The sequence below is a fragment of the Microcaecilia unicolor genome, chromosome 4, assembly GCF_901765095.1.
Source record: "Microcaecilia unicolor chromosome 4, aMicUni1.1, whole genome shotgun sequence".
NCBI classification, from domain to species: domain Eukaryota; kingdom Metazoa; phylum Chordata; class Amphibia; order Gymnophiona; family Siphonopidae; genus Microcaecilia; species Microcaecilia unicolor.
The window spans coordinates 109,945,764-109,964,229 of NC_044034.1; the positions used below are offsets into that span (position 1 = coordinate 109,945,764).

General features: G+C 45.2%; 1 protein-coding gene across 5 annotated transcripts in view; it reads right to left on the bottom strand.

The window, feature by feature from the left end:
• The window catches only part of DIAPH3 (diaphanous related formin 3), a 494,215-nt gene that overhangs the window by 243,582 nt on the left and 232,167 nt on the right, over positions 1 to 18,466 (bottom strand). For all 5 annotated transcript variants that reach the window (XM_030200561.1, XM_030200564.1, XM_030200562.1 and 2 more), the window contains one exon: positions 10,991 to 11,120. In XM_030200561.1, coding sequence (XP_030056421.1) covers positions 10,991 to 11,120 — 130 coding nt within the window. The remainder of the gene's footprint in view (positions 1 to 10,990; positions 11,121 to 18,466) is intronic.

Genomic DNA, 18,466 nt, shown 5'->3' on the forward strand with positions numbered 1-18,466 from the left:
AGTCAAAAGCTCGTCCCCTGCTTTTGCTGGGGAGCCGCAGGGCCTTGCTGAGGCGCACGCTGCTGACGAGAGCGAGCGCGCTGGGGCTTAGCCTGGGCCGCAGGCTGGCGAGAGAGAGGATTGTACCTACGCTTACCAGAAGAGTAGGGAACAGTCCTCCTTCCCCCATAAAAACGCCTACCTGAGGAGGTAGATGCTGAAGGCTGCCAGCGGGAGAATTTGTCGAAAGCGTTATCCCACTGGTGGAGTTGTTCTACCACCTGTTCGACTTTTTCTCCAAAAATGTTGTCCGCACGGCAAGGGGAGTCCGCAATCTGCTGCTGGATCCTATTCTCCAGGTCGGAGGCACGCAGCCATGAGAGTCTGCGCATCACCACACCTTGAGCAGCGGCCCTGGACGCAACATCAAAGGTATCATATACCCCTCTGGCCAGGAATTTTCTGCACGCCTTCAGCTGCCTGACCACCTCCTGAAATGGCTTGGCTTGCTCAGGAGGGAGCTTGTCCACCAAGCCCGCCAACTGCCGCACATTGTTCCGCATATGGATGCTCGTGTAGAGCTGGTAGGACTGAATCTTGGCCACGAGCATTGAGAAATGATAGGCCTTCCTCCCAAAGGAGTCTAAGGTTCTGGAGTCCTTGCCCGGGGGCGCCGAAGCATGTTCTCTAGAACTCTTAGCCTTCTTTAGGGCCAGATCCACCACACCAGAGTCGTGAGGCAACTGAGTGGGCATCAGCTCTGGGTCCCCATGGATCCGATACTGGGATTCGATCTTCTTGGGAATGTGGGGATTAGTTAATGGCTTGGTCCAGTTCGCCAGCAATGTCTTTTTTAGGACATGATGCATGGGTACTGTGGACGCTTCCTTAGGTGGAGAAGGATAGTCCAAGAGCTCAAACATTTCAGCCCTGGGCTCATCCTCCACAACCACCAGGGAAGGGGATGGCCGTAGACATCTCCCGGACAAAGGCCGCGAAAGACAGACTCTCGGGAGGAGAAAGCTGCCTTTCAGGGGAGGGAGTGGGGTCAGAAGGAAGGCCATCAGACTCCTCGTCAGAGAAATATCTGATGTCCTCCTCCTCCTCCTCCCACGAGGCCTCACCATCGGTATCAAACACAAGTTCACGAACCTGCATCTGAAGCCGTGCGCGACTTGACTCCGTGGAAACACAGCCACGGTAGGAGCGTCGAGAGGTGGACTCCCTCGCCAGCACCGGCGAAGCTCCCTCCCCCGACGTCGTCGGGGAGTCTGCCTGGGAGGCGGCCATAGCAGGTACCGGAGACCTCACCTCGGGCAAGGGGCCAGCCGGCGCCTCACTCGACGGTACCGGAGGCGCAAGTACCCCCGGTACCGGAGGGGAAGGGCGCAAGAGCTCTCCCAGAATCTCTGGAAGAACGGCCCGGAGACTCTCATGCAGAGCGGCTGTGGAGAAAGACTGAGAAGCCGATGCAGGCGTCGATGTCAGAGTCTGTTCCGGGTGTGGAGGCGGTTCCGGGCTGTCCAAGAGGGAGCGCATCGACACCTCCTGAACAGAGGGTGAGTGGTCCTCCCGGTGCCGATGCCTACCGGGTGCCGACTACCTCGGCGACCCAGAACTCTCGGTACCGAGACGGGAAGGAGACCGGTGACGATGCTTCTTAGACTTGTATAAGTGTATAAAATAATGAGTGGAATGGATCGGGTGGATGTGAAGCGACTGTTCACGCTATCCAAAAATACTAGGACTAGAGGGCATGAGTTGAAGCTACAGTGTGGTAAATTTAAAACGAATCTGAGAAAATTTTTCTTCACCCAACGTGTAATTAGACTCTGGAATTCGTTGCCGGAGAACGTGGTACGGGCGGTTAGCTTGACGGAGTTTAAAAAGGGGTTAGATAGATTCCTAAAGGACAAGTCCATAGACCGCTATTAAATGGACTTGGAAAAATTCCGCATTTTTAGGTATAACTTGTCTGGAATGTTTTTACGTTTGGGGAGCGTGCCAGGTGCCCTTGACCTGGATTGGCCACTGTCGGTGACAGGATGCTGGGCTAGATGGACCTTTGGTCTTTCCCAGTATGGCACTACTTATGTACTTATGACTTCTTCAAGCGAAGCATGTCACTGGAGCTTCCCGGTACAGACGAGGACGTAGAATCCAACCGTCGCTTCCTCGGGGCCGAGGCCGAAGAAGGTCGATCTCGGGGGGGGGGGGGGGGGGGCTGTACCGCAGGAGCCCTCAGGGCAGGTGGAGACCCACCCGAAGGCTCACCGCCACCAGCAGGGGAATGAACAGCCCTCACCTGCACTCCAGACGAAGCACCACCGTCCGACGACATCAGCAACAGCGGAGGTCCCGGTACCACCGACGTCGATGCAGCCTTCCGATACCTCGGTACCGACGATGCCGAAGGTAGAGGCCTCGATGCAGTCGATGCCGAGGTCGAAGATTTCGATGCTGTCGACGTCAATGCACTCGATGCCCGTGCTGTTGTCGTCGAAGAGCCCGAGAACAACGCGTTCCACTGGGCTAATCTCGCTACCTGAGTCCTCTTTTTTAAAAGAGCACAAAGACTGCAGGCCTGCAGGCGGTGCCCAGCCCCCAGACTCTGAAGACACGAAGCGTGCCTATCAGTGAGCGAGATTACCCGGACGCACTGGGTGCACTTCTTGAAGCCGCTGGAAGACTTCGATGACATGGGCGGAAAAATCACGCCGGCGAAATCAAAATTCGCGATGATGACGAAGGGCACCAAAAAGAAGGGAGAAAAACCTGAATCGAGGCCAAATAGGCTGGTCCCGAAAGCGAAAGGAAACTTACGTGGGGAAAAAGCTGGAAACACGGGAAAAAGGTAAAGACCGATCGGTCTCTTTTTTTTTTTTTTAGCGAAAATCGCGAAGACGCGCGAGGTCAGCTTGAGGGGCATGAAACGACCATCCCGAGCGCGGACAAAAGAAGACTGACGAACATGAGCTGGTTCGGGCGGGAAGACGGCTGCGCATACGCGGTGCACATCGGCGCGCGAAGACTAGCAAAGGCCTTTGCTAGTGAAGTTTCCGATTGGAGGGGGCTGCCGTGGACGTCACCCATCAGTGAGAACAAGCAGCCTGCTTGTCCTCGGAGAATTTGAGTATCCTGACCAATATGAGACAGTATTAAATACAGCACAAACGTCTAAACACAATAAAGAAAAACATGCCCAGTAGCAAAACCTTTATACATTTCATACAACAAAGAAACTAATAACCTGCACCACAAATAGCATGGAATCCACAGTGCAAATCACTTAACATGTGAGACTAAACAAAATCAGTCAAGTGCTGCAACACCACTTTCTGAAATAGTTTATCTAATAGTTTAATATGAACCAATAGGCTTATTGATCATTCACATCAAATGATGCTTTCATTAAAATTAGCCTAATACAATGATTCTCAACCTAGTCAGGTTTATAGGATACCCATAATGAATATGTACAAGATACATTTGAACACATTACCTCCATTCTATTCAAATTTATCTCATCCATATTCAGTGTAGATATCTTGAAAACCTGTGTGTCCCAAGGACTAGATTGAGAACCCCTGGTCTGATACTAACCAATTTTAGTTAAGTAAAAATATATTATATGGAAAGTTGAGTGAGTGTGTTTGAGCGAGTGTGTTTGTAGATTCAAGTATGTGGGATGTGGATTTGAGTGTGGGTATGTGTATAGAGCAGGGGTTTTCAATCCAGTCCTACGGACACACCCAGCCAGTCTGGGTTTTCAGAATATCCCTATTGAATTCAATGAGGATATCCTGAAAGCCCAGACTGGTTGGGTGTGCCCCGAGAACTGGGTTAAAAACCTCTGGTATAGAGGTATAGAGGAAATTGTTGTGTGTGTGTGTGTAGGGATGCATGAATAGTGCTGTGCGGCAAGGCTGACATTATCTGGAGACTATGAGCTTGTGAGAGGGTGGAGATGGTAGGTGTCAGTGTATGTGTTGAGGTGTGAATTTGTACTTGAGATATGGGGTGTGCACGTTTTTTGGGGGGGGGGGGGGGAGTGCCTTTCCAAGTGCCTACAATACTTTTGCCTTTTGCTGCCTTGGGCCAAAGTGCTAGAAGAGTGACAGCAGGTTTGGGAATGGAGCAGTGGCCAACATTTTAACAGTTCCTGCAGTTTCCCATGGAAAGTCTGTTTTTTTTTTTTTTTTGGGGGGGGAGGGGGGGGTTTGACATTCCAATCTTCTATTTTTATTTTACATTTACATAATTAACAAATGCTTAAGCAATATCCTTACATTGAATAACAGGAAAAATAAGATCTACCACTGAAATATTTCTATCTACTTAGTCCACATTCATTTAGATCCAGATACCAGGAAACCAACAAGAAGAAAAAGAAAAATTACATCAATAGAGCAGTAGAGAACCTATAAACACTCACAGCTGATAAACGGTATAATCAATTATTAGGTGCTACCAAGGTGTCCCTAGTTCCTTCTTTAGAAATAATAAATTCCAAAATTTTTGGGTAAAAAAAAATATATAATTAAATTTAGAGACACTAGACACCTACAGGGGAATTTCAATACAAATATTTCACTCAAATTGAGAATTCTTGGTTTTAAAGCCAAGAATTCCATCCTTCTTTTTTTGTGTATCCCTTGCTAAATCAGGAAAGATTTGAATTTTAGATCCCAAGAAAACTGCATTAATATGGAAAAAATATGCGCGAAAAATATTATTTCTGTCCATCTCTAAAGCAAAAGTCACTAGAAAGGTAGTCTGTTCTGTTATTACTTCTAAAGAACTTTCCAGAAATTCAGTTAGATTTAAATCAGATTGAGGTTGTTCAATTAAAGGTCTAGAAGTTTCCATTATATATTGGGCTCTGACTATGGGCAGATAGCCCTCAGCAGGAATTCCCAATATTTCACCAACGTATTTTCTTAGCATATCAAGGGCAGAAATGAGTGGTGACTTAGAAAAATTTAAAAACCTCAAGTTATTCTTTCTTCCTTGGTTTTCCAAGTATTCAAGCTTGCGAGTTGTACATCTCTGTCCCTGATAGCTGTTGAGGCAAAACTCTGTAGCCGGACAACTTCACCTTTCAGTGAATTAGTTCTATTCACCTGATCTTCAATCTTGCCGGACAAAGATTGGCACGATTGTTTTAATTCCAAAATCTCTCCCTTAAAAGAATTAGAAACCTGAAGGGTGGAATTCAAACCTTGAATCACATCCCATAACGACTCCATCACCACCACAGCCGGTCTCTCCAAACCTCCATTCCTGCTGGAAGCAGAGCCCTGGGTAAAAGAAGAGGGAAGCTGAAGAACATGGCTCTCCACCAATGTTGTTTCCCGGGGACGACGCAGCGACGGGTCCTCCTCGCACAGCATGGGAAGCCTATCCCTCCTTGGGCGCTTCAACACGCTGTGACCCCGTTGACATGAAACTGCTTCCAGGTCGTGGAGGAGCTGTGCTAGAGGGAGGGCTAAGTGAAACTCCTTCAATGCTGCGGTCCACCTCAGTTGTTGCAGAGTCCGTCGTAGTGCCTGCTCTCCCAGCATTCGAACTCCAAAGCTCTCCAGAGTGGTCTATCGTGGGGTAGGTGTTCCTACCAGGCTCGAAGAGGTAAGAACCTTGGTTTTCCCCTTCCTTTTCCCCATTTCCAACACGAAGGCTACCAACGAAAGGCTCACTCATGGATGTTCAGGAGCTCAGAAAGCCATGCCTGCTCCAATCGCCATCTTGGATCGGAAAGCCTGTTTTAAAGAACCTCTGTTCTCTGTATATATTGACTTGGAAGCTCATTTTCAAAGCACATAGACTTACAAAGATACACAGTAACCTATCTGTAACCTTTATAAGTCCATGTGCTTTGAAAAGTAAAGTGACTTACTTGTAGCAGATGTTCTCAAAAGAAAACAATGGAGCCCAGTGCGGGACACTACCCAGAACTCTGCAATTTCAAGTGGATTTTGGCAGTGGCCGCACTGCTCATGTGCAAGTGCCTTTCCGCCTCATGTGTGAGCACAGGACCCTCAGTAACATAATAGCTGGAAAAGAATTCAACTCCTAGGGAAGGTGGGAGGGTTGTAAGGATATTTGCCCTCCTGTAATCAATCTGCCCTGCTACAGGTTAAGTAACTTTGCTTTCTCCAAGGCCAAGAAGAACAGTGGTATCCATACATCTAAGAATCCCTAGCTTCCAGGCTCACCAAAAATAGCAATATGATTAAAAAAATAATAAAAAAGTGTCTCGCAATGACAAGACTATGATGAACCAATGAATCTGAAAACAAAGTGAAAACTGGTTGTGGAGGTGCAGCCTGGAACTGAATAAAATGGGCCCTAGGAGGGTGGAGTTGGATTCTAGACACCAAACCAATTCTGCAGGACTGTCTGACCAAACAGACTATTGCATCGGGTATCTTGCTTGAGGCACTAATGAGATGTAAATGTGGAGAATTAAACTCTAGGCCCTGAAATAACTCAAGCTCTTCTACCTCCCTTGTGCCCTGTCTAACCACACGTACTTTGCTTCACCCCTGTACATGGCTCATGTCATGAATATGCACAATTCAAATCATCCTTCTGGCACAAAATGACTAGGTCACTTACAAGTCCTTTTACGTACGGTTTATCTTGGAAGAGTAGTGACTTCTGATCAAAAATCAAACTGGTAAGCATTTTAAGAGGAATAATGACATGCAGTATTGATGCCAGATAATTAAAAAAAAAAAAATATATATATATAATGACATCAGCAAAAGCAACTTGGAAATGGATCTATAAATTACACGGATTTTCTTCGAATGTTACACCATACTTGCCAATATGCGGGAACCCTGCCTTTGCACCTGGAAGGCTATATTCGGTGTCCCGAAGATGGAAAAGGAAAGGGATAGTATACTTGTTACAAGTACTTACCCGTGAAGGACAGATAAAGCCGTTTCAGGAGCTCTGTGCTGAATACGCCCTGCCGCCCTCCGATGAGTTCTATTTTGCACAGCTAAAGCATTATATGCGTTCCTTGTCCTGGGAGGCGCTGGCGGAGGATGTCCAGGAAGAGTTGGCAACAGCATTTTCTTTAGAGGCACAGCGAAAAGTACCCCTCACGTTCCATCGCAGGCACATCAGGGACACAGTTACCGAACTGGACTATGCCAAGTTACTGGCTGCCTGGAAATGAGATATCCCCATGGCCCTTACATTGCCTCAGTTCAAGTCCCATGTGCTTACAATGCGCAAATCAATGAACATGACGCAGCACTGGGAGCTACAATACAAATTTGCTCTTCAACTCTACATTTCTCCCAGAAGAGCCTTTCACATGGGACTCTCGCCTTGGGGAGAGTGCCTCAAACGCAGGGATCCGGGGACCACCCTCGGGCACATGTTTTGGTCCTGCAAGGGCATAGTCCGATTTTGGAAGGAGTTAGTACAATATGTTTCTGAGATGTGGAAGGCGGGCTGGAAGTATGACTCGGTGCTGCTCCTGGGCCATCCTGTTCTCATACACCCTGTCCCATCAGGATTTACCACTTTTGTACGCAAAGCTAATGTAGTGGCTAAACAAGCAATACTCTCAGAATGGCTTACATACAACTACCCTACAGTATCGCAGTGGCGTGTGCGTATGATAACGTTACTGCGGGTAGAGAGGTTGGGAATTACAGACTATAAAACGAAGACTGGAGTGCGTTTCCAACTCACTTGGACTCCTTTTTGGAATACTCTGACTCCAACTGCCAGGAGTAGACTGTTAAACTTCTAGAGATTGCCCTGTACCCTGCGTTATTATAGCAAGGAAAACAAAGGGGTGGGGGGGTAGGAGGGGAAGGGAAGGGAAAGGGAGGGAAGGTTAAGTCTTATTTGTTGGGGTAGAAGTACTATGTGTTAGTTTAGCCACATGGGGGGAAAATATCAGACATTCATACATGATGATAACTTTTCTTCTTAAGTTTTGAATAAAAAATGATTGAAACATAAAATAAATATGTAAACATATAAGAGGTACTTATAGAACTGAAATTTAACAGAGAGAAAATGAAGATTCTTTGCAAATTTAAGGGCCCTGTTTACTAAGGTGCTCTAACGTTTTTACTGTGTGCTAACCGTGTAGACGCCCATAGGAATTTTATAAGAATCTACACGGTTAGCGAGCACTAAAAACGCTAATGCACCTCTAGCGCACCTAAGTAAATAGGGCCCTAATATATACCTGAACACAATTGCTTCATTCACTGCATAACACTGATTATGTGGTTACTAGGCCAAAGTACTAAAGTAAAAATAAATGTATATTTTAATACTTAAGTAAAACACTGCATAACACTGATTATGTGGTTACTAGGCCAAAGTACTAAAGTAAAAATAAATGTATATTTTAATACTTAAGTAAAAACATAAAGAATGAAGAACACATTAAAAAATTGACTTAAGTAAAAAAAAAGTTATTGCCTAATATAATAATGAGTAAAAAGTAAAAGTACCCACAACTACAACGAATGCAACTATTTACGTTTTTACCCGCCAACTTTATTGCTCTACTCTTCAATCCACTTTGCGTATAGTAAGACTAAATTTTTGAAAATGACTCTCACTTATGGAAGTGTACTTGTGAGTCATTAATTCAGCACATCTAAAAAGGTTCAACAACTACACTAGCAGAAAGTGGATTGTTCAGTCTAATAAAAAGTTCTTTCAAATTGGGCCAGATTGCAGTATTACCAATGTCTTCTGACTGGGTCTGCAGGTTATGATCAAGGGAATCTCTGAAACACTAGACTTCCATATAGCAATCATCATCATTATCATCTACATTTGAAGTACTGCTGTCTAACTTATCACTTGCATCTTCACCTTTATTATAGTCATAATGCTGTCCAATTACAAAGAAGGCTTTCACAAAGTTGGAATCATTGTCTGTTCTAAACTTTTCATCTGATGGCAAACGTTTAATATCTTTGAGGCTGATGCAAGATCATCAAATATATGAGAAACCTTCAGTCTTAAGGCCAGACAAGCAGACTTCCCCTCTAAAGACTCCATCAGTCCAGTAGACAGTCACCCCAACGTGCAGTCTGTTGTGGTAGAAACATATGTCTGTTCACCAAGAACTGCTACCAGCTTCATCTCTACTTTAAAGTGAGCCAACTCTTGTTTGGCTGGAGGCTACTAACTAGTTCAAAAAACACTGTTCTTACAGGTTATTATTCACTGAACAGCAAAGTTTAAGATGCAATGATCCACTGTTTGCATCACAAGGTTTGCAATAGCAAAATCCTGTTCCCAGTTTCATTTGGCTTACTGAGGAATAGTCATTTACATCTCCCTTCATCTTTTACTTTTAACTGCAAGCATCAGATTTAACTGAGTAAAAATACTAAAAAAACCTGGCAAAATTATTACTTCAGTAAAAGTAAAACTAGCAAATGCTATCCTGTACTTCTTTACAAGTAAAAGTAACAAAATACTTACACTTAAGTACAGTAACTAGTTACATTTACTTAGTTACTATACAACACTGCACATAACCATGTGTATCTGAAGAAGACGAGTCAACTTACCCTTGTAGTTGAAGCACCTCAACTACTACTACTAATCATTTCTATAGCACTACTAAATGTACGCAGCGCTGTAAAAATATGCAGGTACTTTCTCTGTCCCTAGAGGGCTCACAATCTAAGTTTTTTGGTTTTTTTTGCACCCAGGGCAATAGAGGGTTGAGCCACTTTTACAAAGCTGCGGCAAAGGGGGGGCCTGCGCTGGCACGTTTTTGACGTGAGCCAAGGCCCCCTTCTACCGTAGCTGGTAAAAGGGCAGTCTTTCTTTTCTGCAGGAAATGGCCACGTGGCAAGTAAAGCACATGTGGCTATTTCGGGGGTAGCCTTTACCACCACCCACTGAGGTAGGGTTAAGGGCTCCCACACTAAACCAAAGGTAACCAGGCAGCGCGCAGCACTGCCCGATTACCGCCGGGTACACCCCGGCGCTACAAAAAATATGTATTTTTGTACCGCCGATACGACGGTGCACTGGGGGTGGGACATACCACTGGGCTGCTGCAGTAGCCCCGCAGTACTTCCTGTTTAGTGAGTGTAGCCTAATGGTTAGTGCAACGGGCTTTGATCCTGTCAACCTAGGTTCAATTCCCGTGGCAGCTCCTTGTGACTCTGGGCAAGTCACTTAGAGCGCCTTTTACCTCAACTATAGAATGGTCTTCTCTTGGATCCAAGATTCAAGACATCCTATACAAAATCCAAGACTAAATTTAAATCACCTATTTCTGATAGGGTTTCCATTCTGATGGAAAGGAGAATTATTACCATTAAGGATTTTAAGTCTTCACCAGTCCTGTGGGAATGGACAGGGGATGCATCACTAAGCTGACCAATATTAACCTAGCGTTTATTATTTACAATTGCTCTTTGTCAAGCCTTAAATTCTGGGAGAATCGCCTGCAACACAGTTCCACCACTTCTTTTCAGATTCTAGAGCAGCAGAGGAGTTTTGCTCCAGCCCCTCCCTTTCAGGTAGTTTGCAGGGGAGAAGAGAGAAGGTGTGAGCCTGGATCTCAGCAAAGAGCAATCACTCTGCTCCCTCATTCATCCTCTTTTCCTGGTGCTCCTGCCCCTGGCTGGCCCCCTCTCCCAGCTTCACAGTCCCCTCCACCTTCCTATTTGTCTACAAAATAAGTGTTTTTTGTTTTGACCTAATCTTGACTACAACTCTATACTTAACTAATGTGTTTTTTTAGGTAACAATTGTTCTTGACTGTGGAATTATATTTTAATGTGTGCTAGAACTGTAAACCACTAACTATTATTGTATATCCAATAAACTGAACCACTGAACCAAAGTTTCCAATGCAAAATTATCACTTCAGTCACAATTCCATAAAACAGTGAAGTTCATTTCTTGAAAGTATTTCCACAACAATGATGGCAACAGCAAATCATTAGCTAAGCCTTAGACGTAACTAGGCAAATTTTGTACAGTAAATACAAACCTTTACTAGCTCTGTCTATATGCTGCAATTCTTCAATGAAGTTCAGAAGGTCAGGGAATCGTTTTTCACACACTTCTACCAGAAAATGAAGCAATGTCGTTTTCTGATCAGCAGACTTTGTATCCTTGAGCTAGAAAAAACACATATAAAACAATGCACAAATTAATAACTGAAAAATGCAAGATCTCCTCATATCAATTAAAAGGCTAGTTTATAAAATTATACCCAAAACTAGTGTAGCATCAAGAAGTTATCACAAAAAATATTTTAAGGAACAGGTTTTTTTTTCAACCTTTGAAATGTATTGTTTCAGTGTTTAATTTCAAAAAGTAGATTTATTTACAGTGTTTTCTAGTAGTTTGCTTTATAAAATTTTAACAAAAGAGTTAGAAAAGTAAAAGAAAATTTTGAACACGTTTCCGGAAACAGGTCAGATATGTGAAGGTAGGCTTTACCATTTTATTTTTATAGTCCCAAAAACAACAACAAAAAAACTATACAAGACTCATCCATTTCCAAGGGTTTATTGCTACCTTGCATAACTTAGCTTCCTTGGTTAACTCTCTCAACTGCTTACACCTCAGCTTTTTTTTTTCAAGATATATTTAATTTCATTTATTAGGTTTTGTTTTTTTCTTTGAGAGCCCTTGTACCATCTGTCCTCACTTTTTCAGCCACCTTTTTGAAAACCAACACTGGTCTCTTTCTTTTTACTATTAACAATTTTAACATTCTGCAGAGAAAAGCTTTTAAGTACTACTACTCAGTGCTTTTTTTGTAGAAAAAAAGGTGCCGGTACTCATTATGGGCGGGGTCACCACATATGGCTCCACCCCTATGACAGCCACACCCACATTAACCACACCCCCTATACCAGCCATGGCGCATATAAACAGACGTCATTGAAAATATTACAGTACTATAGGAGAAAAAAATAACGTGATTTGCTAAGTAGTAGTAGTAGTATACCCAGTGCAAAATAAGACAGCCAATGTAAATTCTCAAATTGGACATATTACAAACACTAAAATGAAAATAAAATGATTTTTTTCTACCTTTGTTGTCTGGTGACTGTTTTTCTTTCCATATTGGTCCCAGACTGTGATTCTCCTTTCCTTTGTTTTCGCTTAACTCTTCTGTGCCATTTGTCATTTTTTGTCTCCTTTTTCTTTGCTTTCTTCAATAATTTTCAGGCTCTCTCTCTGTCCAGATTTAATTCATTCTTACTATCCATTCTTTAATTTCCTTCATCTACCCGTGGCTTTTCATCTTTTCCTCACCCTTGTTCTCCCCATGCCTCTTCCTCTTATTCTCCAGTCTTTCTCTATTCCCCTTTTCCATCCAGCAGCTCTGCTTTCTCTCCCCATCCTTCCAGTGTCTCCCCTATTTCTTTCTGCATTCTTCCATCAGCGTCTTCCCTCTTTCTCTCCCTAGCCTTCCGTTTTCCCTCTCTCTCTCCCCATCCTTCCATCTGTTTTTCCCTCTCTCTCTCTCCCCATCCTTCCATCTGTTTTCCCCCCTCTCTCTCCCCATCCTTCCATCTGTTTTCCCTCTCTCTTTCCCCATCTTTCCATCTGTTTTTCCCTCTCTCCCCAATCCTTCCATCTGTGTTTTTCCCTCTCTCTCCCCATCCTTCCATCTGTTTTTCCCCTCTCCCCAATCCTTACCTCTGTTGTTTTCCCTTTCTCTCTCTCCCCAATCCTTCCCTCTGTTGTTTTCCCTCTTTCTCTCTCCCCAATCCTTCCATCTGTTTTTCCCTCTCTCTCCCCATCCTTCCATCTGTTTTTCCCTCTCTCCCCATCCTTCCCTCTGTTGTTTTCCCTCTCTCTCCCCAATCCTTCCCTCTGTTGTTTTCCCTCTTTCTCTCTCCCCAATCCTTCCCTCTGTTGTTTTCCCTCTTTCTCTCTCTCCCCAATCCTTTCCTCTGTTGGTTTCCCTCTTTCTCTCTCTCCCCAATCCTTCCTCTGTTGGTTTCCCTCTTTCTCTCTCTCCCCCCAATCCTTCCTCTGTTGGTTTCCCTCTTTCTCTCTCTCCCCAATCCTTCCTCTGTTGGTTTCCCTCTCTCTCTCTCCCCAATCCTTCCCTCTGTTGTTTTCCCTCTTTCTCTCGCTCGCCAATGCTTCCCTCTGTTGTTTTCCCTCTTTCTCTCTCTCCCCAATCCTTCCTTCTGTTGTTTTCCCTCTTTCTCTCTCCCCAATCCTTTCCTCTGTTGGTTTCCCTCTTTCTCTCTCTCCCCAATCCTTCCTCTGTTGGTTTCCCTCTTTCTCTCTCTCCCCCCAATCCTTCCTCTGTTGTTTTCCCTCTTTCTCTCTCTCCCCAATCCTTCCCTCTGTTGTTTTCCCTCTTTCTCTCTCCCCAATCCTTCCATCTGTTTTTCCCTCTCTCTCCCCATCCTTCCATCTGTTTTTCCCCTCTCCCCAATCTTTCCCTCTGTTGTTTTCCCTCTTTCTCTCTCCCCAATCCTTCCATCTGTTTTTCCCTCTCTCTCCCCATCCTTCCATCTGTTTTTCCCTCTCTCCCCATCCTTCCATCTGTTGTTTTCCCTCTTTCTCTTTCTCCCCAATCCTTCCCTCTGTTGGTTTCCCTCTTTCTGTCTCTCCCCAATCCTTCCCTCTGTTGTTTTCCCTCTTTCTCTCTCCCCAATCCTTTCCTCTGTTGGTTTCCCTCTTTCTCTCTCTCCCCAATCCTTCCTCTGTTGGTTTCCCTCGTTCTCTCTCTCTCCCCCAATCCTTCCTCTGTTGTTTTCCCTCTTTCTCTCTCCCCCCAATCCTTCCTCTGTTGTTTTCCCTCTTTCTCTCTCTCCCCAATCCTTCCCTCTGTTGGTTTCCCTCTCCCTGCCAAGTTTCCCGCGAACGGCGCGAAGTCGCGACGCACGCGGCACCAGCCCCTATTTCCGGCCGCTGCTGCTTCTCCTGTTGAGCAGCAGCGGCCGCTACACAAAGAAAAAATGTAACCTGGCTGAAACGCGGCACCCCGGCACTGTAGACAGCCATTAGGCATTGGCTGTTGCCCCGCAGCCACTCCTCCTCTTGCCTGTACGTCACTGCCCCTGGAGGAAGACCCCGGAAGAGCGCAGTGACGTAGAGGCAAGAGGCGGAGCGGCTGCGGGGCAACAGCCAATGCCTAATGGCTGTCTACAGTGCCGGGGTGCCGCGTTTCAGCCAGGTTTGAAGTTTTTTTTAAATCTTTTTCTTTGTGTAGCGGCCGCTGCTGCTCAACAGGAGAAGCAGCAGCGGCCGGAAATGGGGGCTGGCACTGCGTCCGTCACGGGGCGGGGGGAGCAAAAAAAAAAAAAAAGGTGCCGGTACGCCGTACCGTTGCGTACCGGCACAAAAAAAGCACTGCTACTACTACTACTATTTAACATTTCTAGAGCGCTACAAAGTGTACGCAGCGCTGTAGAAACACAGAAGAAAGACAGTCCCTGCTCAAAGAGCTTACAATCTAATAGACAAAAAGTAAAGCATTTAAATTTAAAATATTTAAGCAGTCAAGCACAAGAGAACAGTCACAGAAGGACTGAAGATGTTGAAGGGTGGTCAGTGTGATTAGGTGTAACTCTGGTTGGAGTAGTGGGAGAAGGTGATAGAAGAATAGAAATTATATTTTACTTTTAATCTCTACTCTATAATGGTGAACAATGATCCCCTGGTAACAGTAATCTGTGACCTGTCACCCTGTAAGATGCATGTGGCCCTAGGTCGTGCCGATGCAGGCATGCCCCTTTGTGCAGCTTTTTAAACTATCAGGTTTTTAACCTACTAGTTTTGGTCTTAAATTTACCTACGTTTTATCAATAGATACACAGATGCAGGTAGTCATAGGGCAAGAGATTTACAATAGATCTCATCTATTCTCTATGCTCTATTATCGGTAAGGCCTTCCAATAAAAATACCTGTGGTACTACTTTAAAATCGCATTAATGCTCATTTGGTAAAAAAATAAGGTCCCTGCTTTCTTGAGAGTACCAAAACATGACAAAGATTATAATGTTCTTATTTTTGGGCAATTATGCCAGTCTGCGTATACACTTGCCCATTTTCTTAGATTGTTTAGGAAGAGGAGTGGTGTATTAGTCATTATTAAAGCTGAGTTTAGACTTATAAAAAAGGGTGTCACTTTCTCTCTGTACACTGAAGTTGTGTTACTTCATAATAAAAAGTGGGGTATTTGCATTGTATAAACACTGCCTGACTATTCCATCTTTTTTTTCCTCTTTACTTTTATTTCAAATATTTCTTTTAATAACTAAAACAAGTGTCCCTGTCCCGCCTTCGCTACCCTTCCAATACGCCCCCTTGAAGTTTGGCCAGCTCTGCGACGGACTGCAGTTGAGGCCGGCCAAAATCGGCTTTCGATTATGCCGATTTCGCCAGCCTTGAGAGATGGCCGGCCATCTCCCGATTTGTGTCAGAAGATGGCCGGCCTTCTCTTTCGAAAATAACCTGGATAGTCTAATATTTAGCAATTAAAATTGAATATGAAGAATTGCACATTGATGCAAAAGACCACTATGTGCTAGAGGGCAAGAGGCTGACATACATGGATCAGGAAAAAGGCCGTGGGTTGATAGCGTCTGAGGATCTAATGGCAGTGAAACAATGTGACAAGGCGGTGGCTGCAGGAAGAAGAATTTTATAATGCATAGAGAGAAGCAAAAGCAGCGGAAAGGAGGTGTTGATTCCCCGTACAAGCCAGTTTTGGAGGCCATCTCTCTGCAAGAAGATTAAAAGACTTGAGACAATTCAGAGGAAGGCAACAAAAATGGTACACAGTTTGCACCAAATAGAAGATCTGAATATATATATATATATATATATATATATATATAAACTCACCCTCAACGTTCTGAGGACACTGACGTCAGTGAAGCCAAGCCACTGACTTCAGTTCCTTCAGGTTCGAAGGTTCGTGGTGGTGAAGCCACCGGCCCCGCCCTCGCGTCAAACATCATGACATCGAGGGCGGAGCAAACGTTTAGGGTGAGTTTTATTACTGTACCTGTGCTCCGCCCTCGCGTCAAAACGCGACGACGTCGAGGGCGGCCCAGGAAAATCACCACCCACACAGAGCTACGACAACGCTAACAGCGGCGGCGCACAAACCAGCTACAACGGCGACGAGCAACGGGGCGGCCCAGGAAAATCGCCACTGTTCTCCATATGTGTCACCCCTCCCTCCTCCTAAAAAAAAGCTAGCGCCCGTTTAATTGCTCTGAGAAACGGGCCTTCTTTCCTAGTGTATATATATATTGTGATAAAGTCACCTCCAGGATAGTTGGGTTAAGGCAGTTTCAGTCTGAAATACAAGTCCCAGAAAGCAGTGCAGGCAAGGAGCCGGAGGGGGAGATGAAGAACCCGGACTGGACTCCTAGCTGCAATCAGGGAAGACAGGGGTGTAAGCTGGCAGGTTGTGTGGAGTGGCTGCCACTAGGCGGAAAGAGTTAGGAAACCCTGTGTGCAGGAGCTCATCATTGGTCTCATTAGTCTAATGCTTAACTCAGCTGGTTTGGGTGTGAGGAAGCCAAGGGAAGGAGAATGATTGGTGGTGGTAGCTGAAGCCAGGGATTGATTAGGCAGATGGGAAGGAGTCCCAGGAGTGAAGTTCAGTTCAGGAGAGAGGATCGGAAGGAGAGAAGCAGTTGCAGGCAGCAAACCCTTGGGCAGGGAGGTCCCTAAAGTACTGAAGCAGGCTGAGATTCCTTGGGTGAGAGGAAGTTCCAAAAGTATTGAATTTGCTGTGAAGCTGATGCAGGGGAAAACCCTTGGGTAGAAGGAGTCCCTAAAATATTGAACTCTCCTGAATGTAAAGAGGATAGAAGGTAGAAAATGCTGCTTGGTGACTGAACTATGATAATGAACTGAAAGAACTGTTTGTCTTGGGAATTGAATTACTGTTTTTTGTCATTGGATAAAGAGCCCAGACTGAAGCCTGTAAGCCTGTATTGAATCCTGGTATGTGCTATGCTCCGGTTGGAACTGTGTACCAGAAACCTACATGGAATAAAAGTCCTTAAGATTGAAGTTACTGGTGGACATCTATTTCTTCATTGTACCGGGGGCCTGTGGCTGGAGGAGATTGTTCTATCCTTGGCTGCACAAGAAAGGTACCTGGTTACAATATATATATATATATATATATATATATATATATACGAGAGAGAGAGGAGATATGCAGACTTTTAAGTACATGAAAGGCATTAATATACAAACCAGGAAATGAGGGCGGGACCAGAGGCAGAGCTCAGAGAGAAGAAAAGGCTTGCTGAAGCACTGTGCGTGCTGTACTTTCACTGCTGCTGGCGTACACGGAGGTAAGAACTTTTAAATTACAGCCGGCACGCAGGAAGGTGAGGGGGCAGGCACAGGAGTGCGAGAACAGGGCGACCAACGTAGGTCGGGCTGCCACTAACAAAGGGAGGGAGGCGCGGCGGTGTGGAACTCCGAAGACAGGGGGCATGGAACTCGCGGGGGGGGGGGGAGGAGAGGGGGAGGGAGCGGCCTACGTAGGTCGGGCTGCCACAGAGAGAGAGAGAGGGAGGGAGAGAGGTGCGGGGGTCTGTAACCAGTTTTAAATTATACCCGGCACTTAGGAAGGCAAGGGGCAGGAGGACAGGTCGTGCTAGCACTTGGAGGGGAGAGAGAGAGAGGGAGGAAGGGAGGCGCAGGGGGTCTGGAACTCGGATGAGAGGGGGGGCATGGAACGAGGAGGGAGTGGGGGTCCTGGAACTCGAAGGGGAGGGGGGTCCTGGAACTCGAAGGGTAGGGGGATGGGGTCCTGGAACTTGGAGGGAGGGAGGGAGGGAGGAATGGAACCTTGCTAGCGCCCGTTTCATTTCTATCAGAAACGGGCCTCTTTTACTAGTGTAATATAAGCTAAAATGATGGGAATTTCCCCTATTTTCAAGCAAAAAAAACAACAAAAAAAGAAGAAACCTAGAAAAATATTTTGCGTGCCCCCGCTGAGAAGTGATATTCATTAAAATCATGTTATCTGTAAAACATTTGAACATTTGGAGACAGTGCCCCAAAGACATGTAAGGGATTTTCCTTATACATTTGATTCAGGATATTTGCTAGTAGTGTCTCTCCTACTAGCTATGTTTTTGTTTATTTAACAATTAAGTGATAGAAGCAGAAATCCACAACCAAAAGTATGAGAAAAATTCCTTTACAAAATTACTTATGAATTAAATTTCACACAAACCATGATTGTAATAAACCTCACTCCTAAGAAGGTATGTTAAGCAAAATCCCTCTCCCTCCAATTTACTACTAATGTTCAGCTTTGTCCTTGTATTGTACATTCTTCTGGATTTCATAGGATGTAAAGCGAATGCTACATACATGTAGAAGGTATTCTCCGAGGACAGCAGGCTGATTGTTCTCACTGATGGGTGACGTCCACGGCAGCCCCTCCAATCGGAACACTTTCTAGCAAAGTCCTTTGTTAGCCCTCGCGCGCCGATGCGCACC